This window comes from Cryptomeria japonica, chromosome 7 (assembly GCF_030272615.1).
Source record: "Cryptomeria japonica chromosome 7, Sugi_1.0, whole genome shotgun sequence".
Classification (NCBI taxonomy): domain Eukaryota; kingdom Viridiplantae; phylum Streptophyta; class Pinopsida; order Cupressales; family Cupressaceae; genus Cryptomeria; species Cryptomeria japonica.
Window position 1 is genome coordinate 101,137,568 of NC_081411.1, and position 23,522 is coordinate 101,161,089.

A 23,522-nucleotide genomic window follows, 5' to 3' on the forward strand; every position below is an offset into this window, starting at 1 on the left:
TATGTTCTCCAATCTGTTTCCAGTCCTCTGCCTCTTGCCATCATCATCTCATTTAAACTCCACATTCACTGCACACAAGACTGGAATATAATATGAATTAATTGTAAATTATTCAAATCTCAAATTTTTCCTCTTCCAATGAGGATGGACATTTACCTGAACTCCACATTCACTGCACACAAGGCTGGAATCTAATATGAATTAATTGCAAGAGTATTCAATCTCAATTTTTTGTTTTGTTATTTTTGTTCTTGATTGGCATATAGGTAGGTTAAGGTAGTCTTTTGCCATCATATATATATATATATATATATGAAAAAGAGTAAGAGCAGCTGCTAGTATTGCTCTAGCAACAGTTTCAAGAAGCCAACAACCAGGGGATCCTCATTTTTAGTTTTTCCGAGCACAGCAAATACATATTATTTTTGTTTAATCCTCTGTTTTATCTTTGTTATTAGTTGCACTCTGTTTTAGGTTGCTTTTCTGCTCTGCTCCTTCCCTTCAATCTTCTTCTGCGCTGAGACTTTCGAGGGTACCCCACATGATTCTTTTCGGTGTCTCACCTTCTTACGAAAGGCTGTCAATGCTGACCCACCTGGGACATCTGTTGATTTTTTAGTGAGAAAATCTTGTTCCTTTGAGCGATTCTTGGTAAAGGAGAAAAGGGTTGTCGGCCACTCTGCGTCGTGACCTAAGCATAGGTGTTAAATTATTTGCAACACAAAATAAAAAATTGAAGTGGGTAGGAATACGTCAAATTTGAATACAGTAAATTTAGGGTTGTTGGCCTCATGACCTCAGCATACTATTAAATTATTTGGAACACAGAACAAAAAATTCGAGTAAGTGGGAGCATCTTATTTGAATACAGGAAAATAAATCCAATCTTGTCGTATTAATAATATAAAAAATAGAGAGTAGGTTAAATGTTTGATCAGCAGCGCGTGACAACCGAAAAGAAAAGACAAGAGTGGCAATAATTTTCCTCGTCGCATAAGTAGTTTTTCCAATGAAATTGTCATTGTAATTATTTCGTTTAAACCTCCTACGCACTTGGCCCAATCATGCCGGCAGGTCTTTTGCTTAGAAAACTCTACAAATAGAGTTATAGAAAGCTTCGTTAAATTGGGAAGCACAACCATTTCCACAATGACGAATGAGGGTATGAATAGTGGAAGTGTTGTTTGTGTGACTGGAGCAGGGGGATACATTGGATCATGGCTTCTCAAGAATCTCCTTCAAAATGGTTACACAGTACACGCCACCCTCAGAGATATAGGTGCTGTTATTCTTCCTTCTTATATATCTATGTAAATCATCTACAAGGTAATAGTTGACTTAGTTAAATGTGCTAATTTAACTGAAAACCATAGGAGACGAGAAGAAATGTAGGCCTTTGTTGGATCTGACAGGAGCACATGAAAGACTGAAGCTCTTTCAAGCAGATCTCTTGCAAGAGGGCAGTTTTGATTCTGCAGTGGAAGGCTGTCAAGGAGTTTTTCATGTAGCCAATCCTGTACCTCCTGGAAACGAATGCTCTCTGGTAAGTACCAATTATTTAATTCCAAATCATTACCCTAAAAAATTTTATTTGCTAAACATATAAATTGGTGGGTTGCAGGAGGATTTTATTGTGACCTCTGTAAATGGAGTACTCAATGTTATGAGAGCCTGCACACGGGCTAAATCTGTTAGACGAATGGTCCTCACTTCATCTCTTTCAACAGCCTGTCCAATGAATGACAAGGGAGAGTTAGCCTGTCCATGCATTGATGAATCATGTTGGAGCGATGTAGATATTTTGGGATCTCAAACAAATAAAGCGGCTTGGTATGGGGCTAGCAAGACTCTAGAAGAACAAGAAGCCCTTAAATATGGTGCTGAGAACAAGCTTGAGGTGGTTACCCTCTTACCATCTCTAGTACTTGGGCCCTGGTTTACAAATATTCCAGGTTATACATCTCTCCAAACAATAATAGCCCTAATCGGAGGTATGAAATCTCTATATGTTAATCCAGAGTAAACAACATTAGCTCTAATTGTTTGCATAAAGTTTCTATATGTTTACTGCTATATATATTCCAATAGTTTTATCCTATTTGTAGGCATCGAGAAATAATTGATGTAATAATTCTTTTTGTTATCTTTATTGATACATCTTTATAAATTTTAATAATTTGATTGTAGGTATAAAATTCTTGTATGTTATTTATAAATTACATTTCTGAATCTGTATAATTCTCATGTGACATGATTCGGCAGAAAATGATTTGTTATATGAACAATTAAAATCCATTCAATCCATGACGGGGTCCATTGCAATAGTTCATATTGATGACATATGTAATGCTCACATATTTTTGATGGAGCATCCTGATGCTCAAGCCCGCTATATTTGTTCTGGGGATTCCAGGAGTATCAATTCCCTTAAACAGCTTCTCAGCAAACAATTAAATGTTTCGATTAAGTAAGTAAATAATATTCAAATTCAATTTGGAAGGGTATTATTGCTTTTGCACAAATTTTCAGTAATCTTTTTATTTGTGTTTCAGGCTTGACGATGAAGAACCAGTTAACAGAGATGTGCCAATTTCTTCCAAGAAATTATTGGACATGGGTTTCTGTTACAAGTACAGTTTAGAGCAAACGTTAGAGGAAAGTGTACGATGTGCCATAAAAAATGGGTTTTTAAAGTTGTAATGCAATAATAGAATGATATTTAGGTTGAAAATAATTTAATTAGAGCTTGTTTTATTATATTCAAGTATTTATTATGTAGTATTATACATTTTGTAGGAATTTTCTTGTTTGAAAGAAATAATTTATTTTTTATGTGTTATGTATATCAATGAATCTTTTGAAGTTTAATTTAAATACTCAATAAATAATCAATATATAATGGGTAGCATGTTGATATGAAATCTAATTGAGAGAAAAAAAAACTTAGATAGCATGTTTGTTATGATTTGTTTTTAATCTTTAAATTTCTAAGTTATTATATATATAATCGAAGATAATTATAAACCCAAACTAATAGAAATGTCACACTTTCAAAATTAGTTGGATTTGCTTTGACACAAAGACTTCCAACAACAAAAAATAAAATTACAAGGTAGAAAAGAGGTTAGCATTAATGATAGAATATTATTTTAAAGGATAAAAATAATAAGAGGGATCCTTGCAGCTGCAAACATTCCCCACCTAAGGATCCCACATCCTATGCGTAATGCCCATAATTTCAACATGAAAGCATGACACAAACCCACTTTTTAATTTTTTTTTAACAATTTGACTAATAACATGCCTAATAATGATAACTATTGCGCACACTTGGTGATGATATAACTTGTGTAATGTTAAGCAAGTACATTGACTAGAAGATAGGGTGAGCGGAAAGTGAGGTATGTTGTGACAAAAATTCCTTTGCACACCCTAATATGGAGGCTACCCTAGTGTTGGTTAGGTGACCTATGTAAGGCACCTAAAGCGAAGATGCCCTAGGATTGGTCCCTCTATAGGATATTCTATGTGAAAAGTCCTTTGCACACCCTAATATGGAGGCTTCCCTAGTGTTGGTTAGGTGACCTATGTAAGCCACCTAAAGGGAAGATGCCCTAGGATTGGTCCCTCTATAGGATATTCTATGTGAAATGAAAATGGTTAGGTACCCTCTAGACAAGCTCAACAATTACACAAAAAAACCTTCAATGTTAAAGACCATAGCTGAATAGTGGATTTACATAGAAATATAACTACCTAGAACTAAATTTTCATCTTTAATATACTTCAAAGATTAAGAGTTACCAAGGGTCAACCAAAAAGCATTCAAATAATTTACTTAATTACATCTTACCCAAGTTTGACAAACCATTATTTCTAACCAATGAATTCCTCCATGAATAATTTAGGACCAATCCAAATTAATACTCTTCTTCCAAAGGGTTGGTTTAAAGTCCAACCATAGCGTGTTCACATATTTGACATGTTTGACTGATCTATTTAGGGAACCAGAGATTTAGGGGTTCCATAATGAGTAGGCAAAAGGAGAAAAGAAAACAATTTATTTGCCATATATTTTTATTTGAATTATAGATGCACAATTAACTCTTGATATGAATTAGCCTACTTAAATAGTTCATTCGCTTTCTTCACTTATTAATCTATTTATTCTATTGATAAATTTAAGTGAAAATATATTTTTTTAAAGAATTAATGATCATTTGTTATTTTGAAAAGAGAAAATAAAGAAAATTTTAAAAGAATTAAGGAATACGGTTTAATTGAACTATTTAAATGACGAAACTTACTTTAAAAAGAAATAAGGAATGTTTGAAAGAAAAGAAACATGGGGCTATTTTAATATTATATGGTCACTATTTTGTTTTTAACATTATGCATTTATTGTTATTTATCAAAAAAGCTAGTCATGTAAGCATTTCCATCATGTCAGAATTTAGGACTCCCTTTCATTTTAATTAAGAGTCTCTTCATGTCAATGGGGTCACGTTCAAATGGCAAAGCTATAAGGTTCCCATGTTGGAGATCCATGTTTGAATCATCCAAAGTGGCATCTATGTGGCTTCCATGTTGACTTGAATTGATTAAGTGCCTTATATGACATCTAAGTTGAATATGTTGAATCTTGGATGTCCCCCTTGTGACCTCCAACATCCTATAGAGCTTGAGGACACATGTTGAATAGATAGCTAAAATGAATTTAGAACACTTGAAAGAATAAATATATTAATGTCTAATTTATCTCAAAGGCACAAGAACATATAGTGGAGTAAGTGAGTTTTAGATTAGTCTAATTTTAAATCATAATTTAAAAGTTTAATGCAGTCTTTATATATGATCCATAATGCCAATGGGAATTTAAAGAAAGTTTTATTTATTCTTTGTTTAACATTTCTCACTATTTTAATCATCGTATATTCTATGCAGTTGGCTTAAATCACACACACTAAACTTTGACTTCTAGACTTAAAATGTTGAAAACTCAGAATTAACTCACATTATCTAGATTTAATATGTTGCTTAATGTGTGTGGTTTAAGACCCTTCCACCCAAACTCTAGAGGGGATGAATTCTGTAAGTGTCCCTCCTTTTTTTCTTTGCCAAAAATTTGGTTGGCCTACGAAACTTTTAAAGAGGCTGCATTCCATATATATATACACATTTTTTTAATGCTTTTCATGTTATTGTCCTAATTATTCGGTGAGAGGAATTTTCCGTTGAGGTGAGTAGAGGCGTTGACTCACGGGTGAAAGAGGGGAGCGACTGCCACATTTTCAGTCCAAATAGGAAGAGACCGACCCTCACAAAAGTATATTTGGCATATAGTTTGTGGGATATATGAATTCCTCTAATTTGAATACAGAAAATCACATCCAGTCATGTTGTATTAAAAGTATACCAAATAGAGTAGGTGAAATGTTTAATCAACATTCCCAATAATTTTCCCCCTTGCATATCTAGGGCAGTTACGTTCTCTCAATGAAATTGTTTCTCTAAAGATTTCAGTCAAACCTACAACGCAGTTGATAGGATGGTCCGAGCACGCGATCATCTAACTAGAAAAGCTCTACAAATATACTTATGGAAGAATTCCTTTAATCGCAAAGCACCACCATTTCCGTCATCTAATTACAATTCATTGAGTTCATGAAGGGCTCCATAGAATTTAAATCTCATATAATTTTTTTAATCTCATATAAATTTTTTAACTATATATACATCTTGACTATTGGAAGGATTGTTAGTGCACATGACTGAAATGAGATCATATGTCATCACTTTATATACACACATTTATTCATTATTTTTAACACTAGTTTCTATACTTCTAGCTTAACATATTTAAAGTGACACCTTCCCAACACTTTGTGAAATTCATGACAATGCAAACTAAGATGAAAAATAATTGTGTAATATTATTCTTTTCTTTTAGGATCTAATATATATGTATTCTTGTTTTCATTTCCAAAGAAGTTATTATTATCTTATTTTATTTTAACACTCCTTAATTTATATACCGGTTACTTAAGCATTTACAACATACAAATTATGCCTTAGATCTTTGAATTTCTCTTTTGTTAATTCTTTTCTAATTATAATTTTACTAACTAGTATTTAAATCTACAAAACTACAAGCATATTTCTTCATTGTTTAGTGATTCCCTTATGTAATTTGTCCACTCTAATCATAGCATATAAGAAGACAATGACTTCCTTTTATACATAAAAAGAAATCATCAATCATTTAAGTGAAAAATATAAAGCATGAATGATTACTATTTTTCTCAACATGTGAATATTTATGTATGTAATTTTTCAAACATATTTTAGACATTTTTATAGTTATATCAATTAATATTTTTCCTATTTAATTATATATTTAATATTTCATACATTGCTTCTTCAACTCTTTTTTCAACACATTTACTTAGATTTTTTTTTACTTGTTTGTCTTTATATTACCTATAACAATAATTTTATTTTATTTACCTCTAACATATTTAATATTTTGGTTCTTTATCCCCACTCTTCGTTCAATAGGATATCTTATTCTATGACCACACTTTAAAAAAAATTACCATCATATCCTACTATTTTACAAAAAATATTGTTTGTTACTATCATAATAACTATAAGCAAGATTGAGTGTCGCAAATAAACTTTTATTTTCAACTTTAATTTCTTTATCTAAAGAAATTTTAGTTGTATTGCATACATCTAATGATTCACAAAATGAAAAATATGAATATTTTTTCAAATATGAGACATCATGTAGTGAAGTATTAAATCTTAGATAATCATTTTTCTTTGCTATTTTCTTTTAAAAAAATTAGATAATTTTTTAACTATTTGAAATTATCTATTAAATTTTGTGTTTTCTTTTTGAATTTCACTAGTTATTTCTACGAAAATATTTCTAAGCTCAAAAAAAAAATTTCTTAAATTTTCTTTCTTATTTCTTTCACTAATAGTTTTCATTGAAAAAACAAATTCCTTATACAATTAAATTTAACCAATGAGTTTCGTATATAATTGACTATGATTCCATATCTTCATTTAATAAACCCTACATTCTATCTTGACTTGATATATTCTCTTCACTCTTTATATGTTGAACCTAATAGATTTTTCTATGATGTATGTTATGATTTGATAAATTTTTAAATAGCTCCATGATCTCTCTATTTCCTTTGTTTACTTGAGTAATTCTTCATTTTCATGGTTGTGGATTCAATGTTCCTTCTACAATTTGAATACCTATAAAAACTATGATTTGATTGTGCTAATGTTCAAAAAAGAGAACCCTTGATCTTGTGCTCTTTTACTACTTCCCGTGATATTATTTTCCTTACTCTATAACACTTTGAAGGAGATAGGGATAAACTAAGAAAATTACTATACCAATAACAAAGACATTTTTAGAACCCTCAAATGAAGGCATTATCTAATTTAGAAAACTAATAAGTATTTATCAAATAATCATTTAATATATTTTTCTTCCTTCTAACAAAAATCTATTCATTAAATATTTTTAGTCTAGAAAAAAATATTATTAGTTCTTCTAACATTTTTATCCTCTCTAACCAAGAATGTTTTTACCAATCTAAAATAAGATTTTGGAACCAATAGAACATAGTAATAGGGAGTAAACTTTTAGAAAATCTAGGAAATAGAAAATAATTATGTGAAATAGAAGCCCCAATCTTTAGTAAAATGTGAATCATAAAATGTTTTGTTATCATTGATATTAGGAGAGACATAAAGAATGTGTTGTAGAACAAAGTCTAATCAATTTAATTATTTGTTTTTTCTTTTCTTGAAAAAAAAATCAAAATATATCATTTAATAATAAAAAATGTTAAAAAAGACCTATAAAGATTTACCAAAAACCCTCCACCACCAATAACTTAAAGATCCTAGTAAAGTGAAACAAAAGCCACAATAACATATCATGTTGAAGAAGATGAGGAATTTTGACTATGGGATAGAGAATCGAAATTGAAGACATTCCATTTGGCACCAAAGTAAACTAATGCTAAAAATGATTACATAAAAAAATAAAGAGTCTTCCACATTAGAGACAGGACTTAATAGGTTATTAATAATAACTATTAACATGTTTTTCACACAAATACTATAATTGTGTGAATTTATTGTTAAATATTTAGTTCTTAGTTGTGAAATTTATAATAGACTCAGAAAATAAATAATAGTAACTACATGTCTGATACAGTCGGTACATCGTTACTAATCAGCCATGTTTCTCCCGAGACTAGAATAGAGACATTAATAGGATACGTAACGGAATTGTTTCCACTCCAAATTTTCTTTGAAAACAACTTATATATCTTTTTGAGTGCCATGAACTCCATCCCAAAACACATATGTGCTTGGATCACTGCAGTACACATTTAGTGCATCAATATTTCCACAGCTTCGTTGTATACCAAACTCTCCTAATCTTGAACAACATGCTGCCGTAGTATTCTTCAAACCTTCACCCAAATTTTGCATTCATTTGTTACGCTATTTTAGCCACACAAACACCGCAACCAAATGAAGCAATAAATTGAGAAAAAAGAATAGATTCTTTAAAGATAACAACTTACCATTGGGTTCACCATTATTGATAACGTTCATTATATAATCATAAACATTAAGATGAATAATGGTCCCTTTATCAATTTTTTGAGTGAGTTGAGTCAGATATGAGCGGAAAGCAGTGTTATATTCCTCAACTACCCAGTTTACAAGCCAGGAACAACTTCCTTTTTCTATAATGTTTACCAACAATCTAGCAACTGGAGTACATCCCATAGGTGGAATGTTCAATACAATGAATTTCCTTGCTCCATGATTGTAGAGCTTCTGTCAAGTTACATGGAGAGAAGATTCAGTAGTTGAGCATCTTAATTTTGGATTTTTCAAAATCTTATGTGAATTTTAAATGACTTTGAATTTTATATAACAGTTTATTTGACAATTCCTCTACTTAAAATTAAGATTTCAGTACCATTTTATCAAATATGATGCACTAAAAAAGGTGAGACCAATTATCATGCAAAAGGGAAACCCATACTTTTCACTAAGGTATTCAAAACAACCCGAAAAAAGGTGAGACCAATGGTCATGCAAAAGGGAAACCCATACTTGTACAACTGATGTGGCATCTCAGCATGTTTTTCACCAAGGTATCCAAAACAGCCCCAAAAAGGTGAGACCAATTGTCATGCAAAAGGGAAACTCGTACTTGTACAACTGATGTGGCATCACATGATTGGTTGCTTTTAACAGTTATAGGTAGTCATCATCAGCAATAAGAATTTTAGAATCATAATTATTGAATGTTAAAAAAAATGAATATTAAATCAACAAATATAAATACCAAATGAATAATTACTATCACAACCAGTAGAACCATCTCTGACCCTCTACCCTATCAACACAAAAAAAAAATCTTTAGATCATCGAATTAAAGATTTACCATTATGTATTCATCTTATTTGGAGAGCAGCAGATTGATGAACTCTTCTAGAATGTGTCCTTCAAATATGTAGCTGAGAAAGTGTGGTATGTCATTGCTTCCGACTACAATTGCAAACAAAGACTTGCCTAACTCAGCTTCGGTAAGATTACCAGAATATTCCTCGAATAGAGATACTTGTTTGCACATACTCATAACATTCTGCAGGATTTTACCAGATTAGTTATACACAGAAACCATCCTATTTTTTGTCGAAAACTTGGAAGGGTAATTTTTTACCTCAATTTTGACATTTAAAATAAAATAGATTTATAAACAAAAATATTTGATATTTCAATAAACAGGTAGATCTAGATGATTCATGTAGCTCTAATTGCAGATTTTTTACCAAAAAAACTGGGCTAAGCTAGAACAGAACTAGGATCGTATAGATTCGACCCCTGTTGTGTCAAGCAGACCGCTACCTCCCGAAACGAAATTTATACCAGTTGTGAAATTCGCGTCTGGCTGCAGATAAGGAGGGCAAAATTTGAGCCCCAAGCAATTCGCTGCAACGACCACACAAATGAGTTATGTTTCCTTCACTCTCCGAAAATCCGTACTAATGTATCTAATCTAAAAAATGATAAAAAAAGATTGAAAATGACAATATAAGTCTGTAACGAAGAAATCATACCAAGGAAGTCTAGAGCTGTAAGGCCATCGGTAAAACGACCAGTTGGGGAGGGGAAATAGGAGGCGCCATAGGGGATGTGGTCGGCTCGGGTTGTACAGTTTGGAATATAATTATTTTTACCTGCATCAGCCTGCGAGTCTCCAAACACATAGAGGGCTGGTACATAAGGCTCCGTTTCAGCTGCTACAAAACAAGTGAGGAGCCACAACCCAAGTGAAATACTGAGAAGTCCTGAACTCGCCATTCTCATCTTACCAACTGATTATATCAACCTCGCTTAATGGGTCTCTAAATCGTTCACCTGTTTATAGGAAAATGCTGCCGTATGTTTATCGCCTGAACGTATAAAAACTAGAACTCTACGTACATTAATGCAATAGACGCAAGGGACTTTTATGCAATTGTATTCAAATCATTTAATTTTCGCCGCGGACCGTACAATAGTTGATCGGCCATTGTCTTATTGTATTCAAACTGTTATATAGATTATGTAAAGAATTTTTTTTAATTTTATTTTATTTTATTTATTTATTTGTTTTTGTTTAGATCAGTTTTCGTGATCCAACATCAGGATAGTAAAGAGAGTCAAACTATTTAGATTTGAAGCACAATTTCTTTCCATGAATGATATTGATTAATGATATCAAGTTTCCACAATCCATAATGAATTATTACATGAATACTTTTGAATATACAACTAATTTTCTTTACTATAATTACAATTAAAAAGAAAAAACTATTTAATAGATTTTATGTTCTACCCATATAATTTTACTGTTCACATTCCTAAGAGTTTTCCTTGTTCAGATGTTGGTCATGTTCATTCATGCATTCTTTGTGGTAAAATTTCAATTATTGTTTGTTTTTCTTTTATTAAAAGGGGTGAAAATATTTTAAAGTTTATTACAGAATATATGTTGTTGATATTTTCATGTGATTATTCTTATGCTCAATATAATAGAAACCACAAAATTATATATTTATTTTTATTAATTTCAATATATTTTTAAAATCTCTATATAATTTTATTTATTTTTATTAACCCCAAACAATTAATTTAACTTTAATATTTTTCAAAATTATTTCCATGACTACATATTGTTCCCAATCATTGTTTAAGTTATTTTAAGTTATTGCTACTTGAAGTTGAATTACAATTTTTTCTTAAAAAATATTATGGATAGGTAAAAATTAATCCACACTTATGCTCCAAATCTAAATAACCCTCTTGTAAGATTTGAAATTGTGACTTCCATTTCAAGAGCACAAATTCTGCACCACTAGGCTAATTCAAATTGTACATGTATATATGAATTTTACATAATATAATATACAATATATAATATCTTAAATAAAATTATACAATTTTAATAAATACAATTTAATATAATTAATAAAATTATAATTTAATATATTTAAAAGTAATCCTTTCATCCTTTAAAATTATTATTTTTAAATTACAAACTTTATTAAACTTTAATATTAATATTTATTATTAGTTATGTGATACAACTCTTCTATAAGTTCGGTAGATAATTTATAACACATTTTTGTGGTCCTAAAAACAAGCATATAACTATGTGAAAATGCCTTGAAGCCAAATAGTTGACGGGGGATTGTAAATATGTCTCATGTTCATAATTTATATGAAAGGGTTTTATTCTCTTTATCAGCTTTTGTTTCCTTTCCACTGACCATTCTCACCCCTTTTACAAAGAGGAATAGCAATTCAACTATGTCACGAAACCTGTCTCTTTCTTTATGCGTGACCACAGAATTAAAGATAGACCAGGCCTTAACCACAACCACAGTTTCAGTAATAGATAACTTTGAATATTCTCCTGAATATCATGCATATGCCATTTATTTTAGTGAATACCATCCATACTTTCTTGTGCTATTACTCTGAGAATGGATCCAATGACAGTCATGACAGCAAAAGAAGCAGAAGCCGTTGTGAATGTGAAGACGTCGTCTATGGTAAAGCCAGCCATCATGGCCCACAGGCAGACCATGTTTCTCTCTAACCTTGATCTTGGTTGGTTGCCCATCAACAACGTTCAGAGGCTTTTCTTCTACCCACAATCTCCTTTCAACGAATATTCTTCTTTAATAGAAGGCCTAAAGAAAAGCCTCTCCTCAGTATTAGTGTATTTCTATCCTCTGGCTGGTCGTTTGAAGATGGGAGAATCCGGCAGACTAGAGGTTGATTGCAACGATGAAGGCGTGGAATTTAGAGAGGCATCAATTAACATACTCTTCCAAGACTTGGAAAAAGATGGGTTTCGGCGTAAGCCCTTCTTCCCAAAGCTTGTCCACGAGGTGGATCTTTCCGCAGATGAAACTTACACTAGACCTCTACTGCTAATACAGGTATTTGGAAAAATTTTTCCTGTATCACTTTCAAAACCCTAATCAATTTCTTCTCTCTTAAAGAATGCTGGTTATTTTAGTTTACAGCTTTTGAGGGAGGGGGGATATGCATCGGAACCACCCTTCATCATGTTATAGCAGATGGAAATTCGTTTTGGCATTTCATGACATCATGGGCAGAGTGTAGCAGAGGCCTCCCCCTTTCCAAACCTCCTCAGCACGAGAGAACAGTTTTCAAACGAGATAACAAGAGTACTCTGTCAATTTCTTTCAAAGCCCATGAGATAATAAGCAATGGGATTGCAGGGGTCAAGATTTTCAAGTTTGTATCTGACAATTCACAATCAGACCACATAAACCCATGTAGCAGAAGGAACGTGGAAAAGCCCAACGAGGCTCTCGAGAAATGGGTGGAGACCAAGAGGAAAACGGAAGTGATTTACTCAACATTTTGCTTTACAGAAGCTATGATACAAGAATTGAAACAACGAAGCAGAGCATCGAGTTCTTTTGTTGCTGTGGCCGCTCAGTTTTGGAGATGTGCAATGAGAGCACGCGAGGTACCGCAGGAAGAAAGCGTTTATTTCTCATTGTTTGGTGACTGCAGGGTTCGTGTTAAGCCGCCTCTGCCTCCAACATATTTTGGAAATTGCTTATGTATTGGTTTGGCACAGACAACAGCAAACATACTGATCAGCACCGACATTTCCTTCGCTGCGGATGTTATCCAGCAGCTCATCAATTCCTGTACCTCGGAAGATCAGATTAACTATCTGATTGACTGGGCGGATTCTCCAGACAGAAGTTTTGTAAAGTTATTTAGAGAAGCCGGGTGGAACTATGGAACTAACGCTGTAAGTTCTCCACGATTTCCGTTGTACGAGATAGATCATGGATGGGCGAAGCCTTCAGATGTGCAGACTGCAACAATGAATGAAATTGGAATAATGTTTTTGTCATGTGCAAAGGATGGAGGAAAAAGCATTTGTGTCTCCACTTGCCTTCCGCAACACCAGATGGACATCTTAAATCACCTTCTATTCTGCTCGTCTCAGTAGAATGATTTCATTCTAGCATGATGCAATCTATGGGTAATCTGTGTGTAACAAGGGTTTCGTGATTAGCAGAAGCAAAAATTTGTGATGAAGAACATCTCCTACGTCGTTGTACTTTGTGCTCTGATTTCCCGCCTATCAGCATCACAGAAAGGGAATAAACTATTTTATTATAGATATCACTATTAATTCAATCTTGTAGAAAATCAACCCCTTACTAGAAATGACTAATGTAGAAGGTTTAGGCCTGGAATTTGTCGGTCACCCCTATCTTCATTATATTAAATTCACAAATAATTTTATATAAGATTTTTTATATTTAAATTTAGTAATTTCATATTTACAAATATTGATCAAGAGTATTTTGTTTACAATTATATCTTATTTTGAAATGATTTTAAATTGATATATATTTATATTAAACATTATAGAATCATATATATTATATATTAAGATTCAATAATAATCACTTAATAATTATTATTGATAACATCAAAATCTTAAATCTTATCTAAAGTTTCTAAAAGGATGGTTAAGACAATCTTATTAAAAATATTTAAAAATTTAAATTAACTAAGTTTCAAAATACATATAAGGCAGTAGAAACTATTTTAAGAATTCATATTAAAATATTTTAAAAATGAAAAACAACTATATCCTATCTTTTCAAAATATTCTAAATCACTTTGCATTTTTATAATAATATTACGAAATAATGTATATTGATATTATAAATTGGAATACTATATTGTATTTTTTATAATATTTTTAAAAAGTTTATTAATAACTTAAAGTGTCATATATAGTTTTATAAAAATATAACATGTCAATCCATACAGTCTAATAAATTTTTAAGTTGTCATATACACTCCAAAAGTGAAAAAAATTCTATATGGACCATCAAATTCCACACCAACATATCACCACTTAGAATCTCAACTCCTACACAACTAAGCATTGTTGCAAGAAGGTAACAAAACAACAAGGAAGGTAACTTACATATCAAAATTAAAAAAGAAAGAGGAAAATATATATGTGGACTATTTATGAGTGTTTCAATAATTCTTCCAAAACCTTTTTATTTTAGATTCTATTTTTTAAGTATAATTAGTATTTCCTATGTGCTTCATATTGATGTGGGATATGTCTTTACTTATAAAGAATCTTTAGGAAGGGGATGTCAATGGACTAATATGATCTAAAAGAATTACATAGAGGTTGAAATAACAAAATTAATCATAGACAAGATGCTTCTTCCCTTAAAGAGTTATAGTGAAACCTCACTTAGAATGCTTTGTATCTTTCCACTAATTCTCAGTTTTAGCTATTAAGTCCTCTCTATCAAAATTGGATGATATAATCTCAATATTTAATATATAAAAAAGGGTTTTGGACAACATGAAAATAGGATTAATTTATGGCTTCCACATTAGAAAAGAGAAAAACAGACCAAAAGAGGACATTGAGGGAAGGAATTTATAAAGGATTCAGAGTATTCCAAGATCTTATAGATCAAATTTTAAAATCATTTTGAGTCATGTATTTCAACAACATACATGCTCTTTACTACAAGCTACAAAAAGGATAGAATATAAAGAAAGAACAGACACAAAAATAATCTAATAGCTTAAAGTGAATTAGATCACAAAATGAAGACACGTGCATATAGGATAGAAAGTGTAACTTTTCTCTACAAATAATGGTGAAAAAGACTAAAAATACTCATTTGACCCACTTAATTAAGACTAGCTAAAAGTAGGCATGTAAATCCCTATTGACAAGCACACATAAGAAAGTGCAACTCCAATTGTAGGAATAATCCATGTTGAATAAATAATGTTTTAGATTAATATTTTCCCTTAAGAATAGCTCGTAGAATCCATGTGATTAAATAATATATTACATTGGTATATCTCCTTAAGAATAACTCGGGTGGGTAGAAAAAAAAGGGTCTCAACAACTGTAGGCTTAATGAGGTACTTGGATAATTGATATCTCTCAAAAAGTGAAGAAAAAGAGAAAGTTGTGTAGGAAAAAACTCTCAAGAAATTTAAAAGGCCCCCTAAAGATGATATTTCTAACATAGATTGCACCCTTAATTGAAGGCATATATGAATGAACTTTCTCTATGTAAAAGGCTTGTTGAATTTATTAGTAAGCTACTCTAAAGGCTAGTAAAAATTAAGACATGGATATGATCATAAAGAAGCTCCCAAATAATATGTATGTGAATATTTGTGTAGGAGAAACTTGGTCGATTGGCAATCCTACATCATCCAAAAACCTTTTAATTTGTGTTTCCGATTTTGGTTTGGTTTCAATTTTTGGTTGCGTATCTCTAATTAGTTGACTATGATAAGTAAGTTAAAATCATGTCTCAACTCTATGGTGATCGGTCTATGAATTACTTTGGAACAAGGCATGGAATCAGAAGTTATAGTTGTGATTGCTCTTATCGTGATGCATATAAATGTGTAAGCATAGACAGGGCATGCAATTATCTGACAAAATGGCTCAAAGAGATGTTGTCTCTTGGACTGCAACAACTCTAGGATGTGCACAAAATGGATTTATAAAAAAGGCTTTAGAAACTTTAAAACAAATGCAATTGGCAGGTGTAAAGCCAAATTTTACTATCCTTGGAAGACACATGGATATCATTTTGTAGCCACAAATTAAGACTCTTTAAACTGGCAAACATTATGAAACTTTATTGATGACTGTTCAAAGAGATTGAAATGGTAGAAAGAAAGAGTTAAAATTCATTAAGTGGAATACAAAATCAATAGAAATTTAATCAAGAACAAATTCTCTAAATAATATTGCTTGAGAATTGAAAAGGCATTGTGAAAAGCAGAAAAAAATGCCTCAAATAGAGTCAAACATACAATAGGACCAGTGAACGTGTAAGACCATTGAATAAAGATGAAAAGGCATCAAGGAAGGTCTAAAACACTAAAGATGAAATGACATAAAAGTAGAGAATCAAACAAGTAGGAGGATGAGAGCTTTGTGTGGGCATTGACCAACGAGTGCCTTGAAAACTTTGAGGTGGTAGTTGTGCCTGCAGCCAGTGAGGCCAAAGAGGAGGCAATGTCTATTATTTTTGTTTAGAGAAATTAATAAAATCAGTTCTGTTACAATCTTATGTGACTCAAAATTCAAAATGAGTGCAAAGAAGCTTTGCTTGTGTTTGTGTTGAGTTTTTTTGAATTTACAAGCTAGAGGATTTTCTCTTGCATCATTCATTTTGTGTATTTATTTCAAGATTCTTATTATTTTTAGATTATGATGTTTCAATATACTAATTAATATATTTATCATTTTCCTTTTTCTTTAAATTCTAAATTTAATAAAATAAAAAAAATTATATTAATATTATTATAAATAAATTTATTTAAATATTAATTAAAATCTAAAAATAAAATTCATATTATGTTTTCTACAATGAAAAGTAATTATTTGAAAAGAAACAAATTGTATAATGCATGTATTTTGAAAAAGCAATAAAATATGAAAATTGTTAATTTCTTAAACCATCCTTTCTTTCTAAGGAAATGTAAAGTTAATAGATCAGATTTTAAAGTAGAACTTTTAATAAAATAATATAAAATTCATTCTAAATTGAAATAGAAGATTAGATAATTTTAGTTTTAAAATGTGAAATAGTTGTTGTCAAGAACGTAAACTATCGAACCACTTAAATGCAGAAAACTTAAAATAGGAAACACAAGTTTAGTACTACTTTAAAAAGCTCACATGAGCATGGGAAAGGCCCTCGCATGGGCTATGAACAGCGGAGTAGTTTTGTTCATAAGGAAGAACCGGAGGCTTGGGAAAGCCAACTTGCCCGTGGGAAAACTCGCTTTTGTGAATTCTATGAAAGTCATCCTATCGTTTGATTATGTCTCTGAATCTTTATGTTCAAGCCACATGATTTTCATTACTTGTTTTCTATCTACCATTCTTTAAAAAAATCAAATTGAATGTTATTCAATCTTGCATTCATGTCAATTAGGGTGATTGAATCAATGGTCTGTATATACTCATAACCTAACTCTCAATCAATCTTAATCAAGAGATGATTTAACTCAATCTAACAATCACTTATGCGTTGATGAGGTATAGGTGTACCTTAAGTCAAGATTTACACCTATCACTATCAAATATTTAGGTGAGAACAAATAAATATTCTAAGTAAAATTATTAGATTATAGATACATTATCACACTTAGATATAATGTATTCAAGGTGAAGATTTTTCATTAATAAGATCTCTTAAATTGTCTAGAATTTTTATAATCATGCTTTAGACATAATTCTTGATATTTTAAAATGAATGAATGAATGTATTTAAATACAATGTAGGGCTCAAATAACACAAAAATTTTCTAGGTTGGCTCATTATGACTATTAAAGTGGCTACCAGTAACTAATTTTGAAAAGTTTTAGCTATTTTCCTTACCTCTTATAGCAATTGATTTCACCATGGAGTTTCCTACAAGGTTATGCCCACTTAGCTTGCAAGCCCATTTGTAAAACCTTCAACAAGTGTTGTGTCTTATGAGTGTTAAGTGTACCATTCATTCTCATGAGAGATCGGTTCTTGTGAACAACAACTCATGAAACATGAATCAATGGGGTTCACTCGAAAACTTGACATCTGAATCTTGACAGGAATACCATAATTTGACTTGTGGAAAATATCTCCAACTTACCATTAATAAATTTCACATTTACCAATTGCTACCCACTTTACCTCCAATAGTTAGCATTTCTGGACTCTAATGGGCCAATTTGTGCACCTTTATTGGTATCTATAGTGCACTACTACTAGGGCATTTGTGCATAAGTATTGACAATTTTAAGTGCAGGGTTATTGGAGCATCTTTAAGTAGGTATTGGACGACACTTTCAAATGACCATTATTTGACCGTTGCATGCATAATGTATCCCACAATGTGGATCATTACTACCCAAAAGCTAGAACACTAGCTATTAGTAGGTAAGTCACATATGAAAACAACTAATAAAATTATCAAAATATGATGTACAACTAAAAATATCCGAAACCATGAAATTAGCTATAACAACTACTGATATGCTTCACCAAACCACAACTCCAAATTTAAATTATAGATAAATAAAAACATTTTTGCATTTCCTAAAAAATAAAAAAATAAAATAACATTCCTATGAAATTCCATACCTATACGTGTCCATGTTAGTCAAAAAGCACCAATTAAATATTAATTGAATCGACAATACCTATATATTTCTATGTTAGCCAAAAACCTTAAGAAAAGATTGGAGGGGGAGAAAGTGCAGTCTTATGAGGAGTGTATCCTCGTTACGCACCGTGCTAGTTGGTCAAAGCTTATCATTTTCCCACTTTACACGAATCTCCCGCTTTTTCACGGTGGTTCTACGGTCCTCACCCTATTTAAACTGTGGGGCCCAACGCAATTAAACAATCAATACAGTGGCCTACAGCTATTGTTGCTCAGCGGGGCCCACAATTGTCTTTTACAATCCTGTTGAAGATTTATGCTTCCCACATCATGAGAAACAGCTGTATGAATACTGTTTTTATAAGACTTCTGCTTTGCATCACTTCCAGCTTTCCCCCAACTTTTTGACTAAGATATTTGTACTGAACTAGTAAGCTGTTTTTCAAATATAATTATGAATATTTATTTTATTCTGTGTTAAATGATTTATCTTTTCAATCAATAAAATGAATCACAAATTATATGATTATTTATAGATTAATATAATGTTTGGAAATCTAATGGATACATTAAAAGTTTTGATGCCTATATTTATAATATATAATTAAAGTAGGTGTAAGAGAATTTGATTTGACAAGGGGAGAAGATCCACAAGTTGAATATGTATCAATAGTTGTGAGGGGACTTGTCATAATTTGATCTCTATAAACATGCCAATAAATCACAAATTACATGATTATTCATAGATTAATAAAATGTTTGAAAATCTAATGGATACACTAAAAGTTTTGATGTCTATATTTATAATATATAATTAAAGTAGGTGTAAGAGAATTTGATTTGACAAGGGGAGAAGATCCACAAGTTGAATATGTATCAATAGTTGTGAGGGGACTTGTCATAATTTGATCTCTATAAACACGCCTCCCTTTCTCAACCTTGAAATTGGCTAAGATGAATGATAGTAACCAGTTCTATTGTCAAAAGCTCTTGATGTAACCATCTTGTAATTGAACTTCTATTTCCAATTAAAATAATAATTTGATTTTCACTATTTAGTGCTACTAAATTGCCAAGCCGTCTTTTAAAGTAAGTGAAAATATTTATCTTTTTTGTTTAAAATTATTATTCCTTCAATCAAGAAAATAAATCATAAACTATATAACCATATATGGGATTTATATAGAATTAATGTTTGATGTCCATATTTATAATTTGAAATTAAACGAAGTGTAAGAGATTTTGATTTGACTAGAAGAGAAGATCCATTAGTTGAACATGTACCAATAGTTGTGAGGGGACTTTTCATAACCATGATTTATTAAGTAATACTTTGAGCTTGGTTGAGTATGAGGATATTCTAGCAAAAGGGATTTTCCCATATACATTAGCATTATGGTATTTATTATTTAAACAATATAAATTTATAATTATAATAAAAAACATCTAAAAATAAATCATAATTAATTTGCAATATTTTTCTTAAAATTTTAAAATAATAATTTTTAATAATAAAATTCTACATAGTTTAATTATTATAACTCGTATGATTTTAATCACTTTCTCTCTTGTCTTAGGAGTAACCTATAGGTACAATTGTAATTTCAATTTTGATAATTTTAATCACTTTCTCTCTTTTCTTAGGAGTAACCTATGGGTACAATTGTAATTTCAATTTTGATAACCACTCGGTTATTTTAATGGGTAATCTTCATAACCACTGAGTTAATTTAATGTGTACTTCATTCGTGTGAAAAGTTACAGTGACAAAAAAGGAAGGGCGGACTAAATTATCGGTTTCACATGAAACACAATTTCTTCATTCACGTGGTCTCGATTTTCTATGCTTTCACTCTTCTCCATCTTTATCTTCTCTCTTTGCCTTCAAAACCTTGTTTTGCCGGACACCCAAACGACCCTGGTATCTTCTCCTCTCTCTATTCAGTTTAAGTTTAATTCCATTGAAATGGCTTCCTCTTCTACAGCCACCCACAATCTGACTGATCTCCTATACGCTTTTGACCAGCTCGCACCATTCTCTGAGTTTACATCTACATCTGCGGAGCCCTGGCAGATTTTTATTAGCCATCAAGGACTTGATGTGAAACACACCCTCGACACCAAAATTCATCACACACTTGTTGGAATGGGATTCCGATCTTTCCTCGATGTAGATCTTGAGCCTGGCGATGTGATTCCAGCAGAAATAGAAGCAACAATGAGGATCCCCATGGTGTTTGGCTGAGCTATCTTTCATGCTCAAAACTAGTAAAAAAATTGTTCCCATTTTCTATCACGTTCAGATCTCTGATCTCAAAACTGGTATTTATGCCCATGCATTTTCAGAGCTCCAAGAGAAAGGCAGATACACTAAGGAAGAGCTCAATGAGTGGAAAGAGGCACTTTACGACATTTCATTCCATTCCGGCTAGGAGGTTAACAATAATGAGTATGTATCATTTTTCCTATTTCTTCGATAGTCAAGTCTTTAATGCTATACATTGGTTCTACTTCTATTCTATTCACAGAAGTATTTAAGCAGCCTGGAGTGCTCTATTTTAATTTTGAATATTCTTTTTGCTGCTCAAAACGTTTAGGGATGAGGCCAGTGTTTTGAAGAATATTGTGAATTGTGCATTGAAAATCATGAAAAGTGTTCCCTTATGGGTGGCCGAACATCCACTTGATGGGATGAACTGGTCCAAGGCTTCGAATCAGTAGCAAGTGAAGGCATTGTAAAAATCACGGGGATCGTGGGCATGGGAGGTAGTCGTAAAACCACTTTGGCCAAAGAGCTCTTCAATAGAATCTTTTCGTCCTTCGACAGATGTAGTTTTGTTTCTGACGTGCGAGATGCAGCATGCAGAAAGCTTCTTAAAGACCTCGGTGCTGATCATCTGTCATTCGACAGTGTAGATGAAGGTAATTGGCCGTTCTCTCAAATCGTTTGAGCTCTCATCGCACGCTCATTATTTTGGATGACGTGGATCACATCGACCAGTTGTATGCTCTATTGCCAAATAAAGACAACCTTGGATCCCAAAGTATGGTTATTGTAACGTCCCGAGAATTGGGTGTCCATGAATCTTGGGGTCTCTCTTGCATTTATAAAATTCCAGGACTTGACAGCTCACATGCCAGGCAGCTATTCTGCTGGCATGCTTTCATGCAACCCTGTCCACCCGCTGAATTGGAAACTCTGGTTGAAGAGTTCTTGAAGGCTTGCAATGGTTTGCCTCTGTCACTGAAGCTATTGGGGGCACAGTTATACGGCAGAAAGTCCAAAGTTTACTGGGAATCCCAGTTAGATAAAATCTCAAGAATTTTGCCTGGCGATATCAGAAAAAGGCTACATGTTAGTTACGATGTTTTAGATGAAGAAGAAAAAGAGATGTTCTTGGATGTTGAAAGAAATATAAAATTCGAAAACAAATAAACTGTTCTATTAATTGAAGAGATTACAAGAGCTTCTTGATCAATTGATCAAGGATCAGACTAACTGATAGAGAATGAATCACAACTATCTCATTATATAGAGGTCTTAGATACATCTAGAACTTGTATTATTAGAAATAAAGAAAAAAAATAAAACAGCTTTTATGCTTAATCATCCCAAATAAAACTGAAAAATTAAAAGCATAAAACCATGCAAGTGGGAGGAATAACTAAACAATATTCCAACAATCTCTCCCTTAATTTCAACCACTAATGGATTTAACAGAAAGAACAATTAAAACTTCATCGGGCTTCAACAAGTTCAACTCCTACCTCGATCCATCATGCGGCAATATCTATTTGGACTGCAAATTCTTGACTTTTAACTCCTTCAAGGCTTTTGTAAGACTTGGATTTGGCTTCCTCACACGATTGCATATCGGTGGCTTAAAATAATTTCTCCAGCTTTCACAAAACTTGTGATCTTCTCTCCTCTTATAGAAGGCTTCTCTCCACAAAAAACACTATGGCCTCTTCAAAGACCATGATTGGGCTTCTTCACACAACTTCATGTTGGTGGCTTTGACTAATTCTTTGATATTTACAAGATCCATGATCTTCTTCATACAAATCAATATTTTTAATGATTTGTGATAGTTTTCTAAACACACATGCATTTAGGAACACTACTTAGAGCTCACTGCTCAAACAAAATAAAGGCTACAACCCTAGTAAACTCACTACCTTACAAATATATTATAATAGGTTATTGAAGTATATGAACTAAGAAATAACATCTACAATGCCTGATTAGAGTTTTGGTTGAGCACATTGTCCACTAATTTCACACTTTGTCTTTTATTGCTTTGATTCACTATTCTACACTAATCTGGAGCATAAATCTCTAAACTATGCACATGAAACTGCTCAAAATTGATCACTGACACCTTTCACATACACACCAATATCTAAAATAATCATAATAATCAATCTTATATATCTACAACAAGAAATTAGGTTAGTTACATGTCATCTTCAAGAACACTTAACAAATAATAAAAAGTGTGCACATTGTCGGTTGAATCCAAACCAAAATACCAATTCAGACCAAAACAATTGTCCACATGCTACCAAAACCATCAAAAAAAAAATCTAGATCATAAAAGTAATCACCAAAATCAATCGACATAACCAACATAAGTATTATCCACACAAGATTGTTGTTGAGCACTGATGAACCAAAGACCAAT

The 23,522-nt window shown here is 31.9% G+C and overlaps 4 protein-coding genes across 4 annotated transcripts; 3 read left to right on the top strand and 1 right to left on the bottom strand.

Moving 5' to 3' along the window:
* Nucleotides 1-1,023: 1,023 nt before the first annotated feature.
* On the top strand, nucleotides 1,024-2,832 carry LOC131073465 (putative anthocyanidin reductase). Its single transcript, XM_058009901.2, has 5 exons — nucleotides 1,024-1,279; nucleotides 1,374-1,543; nucleotides 1,622-1,991; nucleotides 2,263-2,467; nucleotides 2,553-2,832. Exons 1-5 carry the CDS (start codon nucleotides 1,150-1,152, stop codon nucleotides 2,698-2,700), a joined length of 1,023 nt encoding a protein of 340 aa, XP_057865884.1. The 5' UTR covers nucleotides 1,024-1,149; the 3' UTR covers nucleotides 2,701-2,832.
* A 5,526-nt stretch (nucleotides 2,833-8,358) lies between these two features.
* On the bottom strand, nucleotides 8,359-10,422 carry LOC131073440 (GDSL esterase/lipase At5g41890-like). The gene is made up of 4 exons (XM_058009876.2): nucleotides 10,179-10,422; nucleotides 9,941-10,050; nucleotides 8,628-8,886; nucleotides 8,359-8,513 (listed from the first exon to the last, which is right to left on the bottom strand). The coding sequence occupies exons 1-4, from the start codon at nucleotides 10,420-10,422 to the stop codon at nucleotides 8,359-8,361; spliced, it is 768 nt and encodes a 255-aa protein (XP_057865859.2).
* Nucleotides 10,423-12,024: 1,602 nt separating this feature from the next.
* On the top strand, nucleotides 12,025-13,852 carry LOC131073466 (hydroxycinnamoyltransferase). The gene is made up of 2 exons (XM_058009902.2): nucleotides 12,025-12,551; nucleotides 12,632-13,852. Exons 1-2 carry the CDS (start codon nucleotides 12,090-12,092, stop codon nucleotides 13,607-13,609), a joined length of 1,440 nt encoding a protein of 479 aa, XP_057865885.2. The 5' UTR covers nucleotides 12,025-12,089; the 3' UTR covers nucleotides 13,610-13,852.
* A 7,744-nt stretch (nucleotides 13,853-21,596) lies between these two features.
* On the top strand, nucleotides 21,597-22,273 carry LOC131073441 (putative disease resistance protein At4g11170). The gene is made up of 2 exons (XM_058009877.1): nucleotides 21,597-21,759; nucleotides 21,957-22,273. Exons 1-2 carry the CDS (start codon nucleotides 21,597-21,599, stop codon nucleotides 22,271-22,273), a joined length of 480 nt encoding a protein of 159 aa, XP_057865860.1.
* Nucleotides 22,274-23,522: the final 1,249 nt, after the last annotated feature.

Coding starts and splice junctions, on each gene's coding strand:
- LOC131073465 (XM_058009901.2), top strand. CDS start 1,150: ATGACGAATGAGGGTATGAATAGTGGAAGTGTTGTTTGTGTGACTGGA. Junction 1,992..2,262: donor AATAATAGCCCTAATCGGAG/GTATGAAATCTC, acceptor ATGATTCGGCAG/AAAATGATTTGTTATATGAA. Junction 2,468..2,552: donor CAATTAAATGTTTCGATTAA/GTAAGTAAATAA, acceptor TTTGTGTTTCAG/GCTTGACGATGAAGAACCAG.
- LOC131073440 (XM_058009876.2), bottom strand. CDS start 10,422: ATGGCGAGTTCAGGACTTCTCAGTATTTCACTTGGGTTGTGGCTCCTC. Junction 10,051..10,178: donor TACAGCTCTAGACTTCCTTG/GTATGATTTCTT, acceptor TGGTCGTTGCAG/CGAATTGCTTGGGGCTCAAA. Junction 8,887..9,940: donor GTCTGCTTGACACAACAGGG/GTCGAATCTATA, acceptor GTAACTTGACAG/AAGCTCTACAATCATGGAGC.
- LOC131073466 (XM_058009902.2), top strand. CDS start 12,090: ATGGATCCAATGACAGTCATGACAGCAAAAGAAGCAGAAGCCGTTGTG. Junction 12,552..12,631: donor GACCTCTACTGCTAATACAG/GTATTTGGAAAA, acceptor TGGTTATTTTAG/TTTACAGCTTTTGAGGGAGG.
- LOC131073441 (XM_058009877.1), top strand. CDS start 21,597: ATGGGAGGTAGTCGTAAAACCACTTTGGCCAAAGAGCTCTTCAATAGA. Junction 21,760..21,956: donor ATTCGACAGTGTAGATGAAG/GTAATTGGCCGT, acceptor ATAAAATTCCAG/GACTTGACAGCTCACATGCC.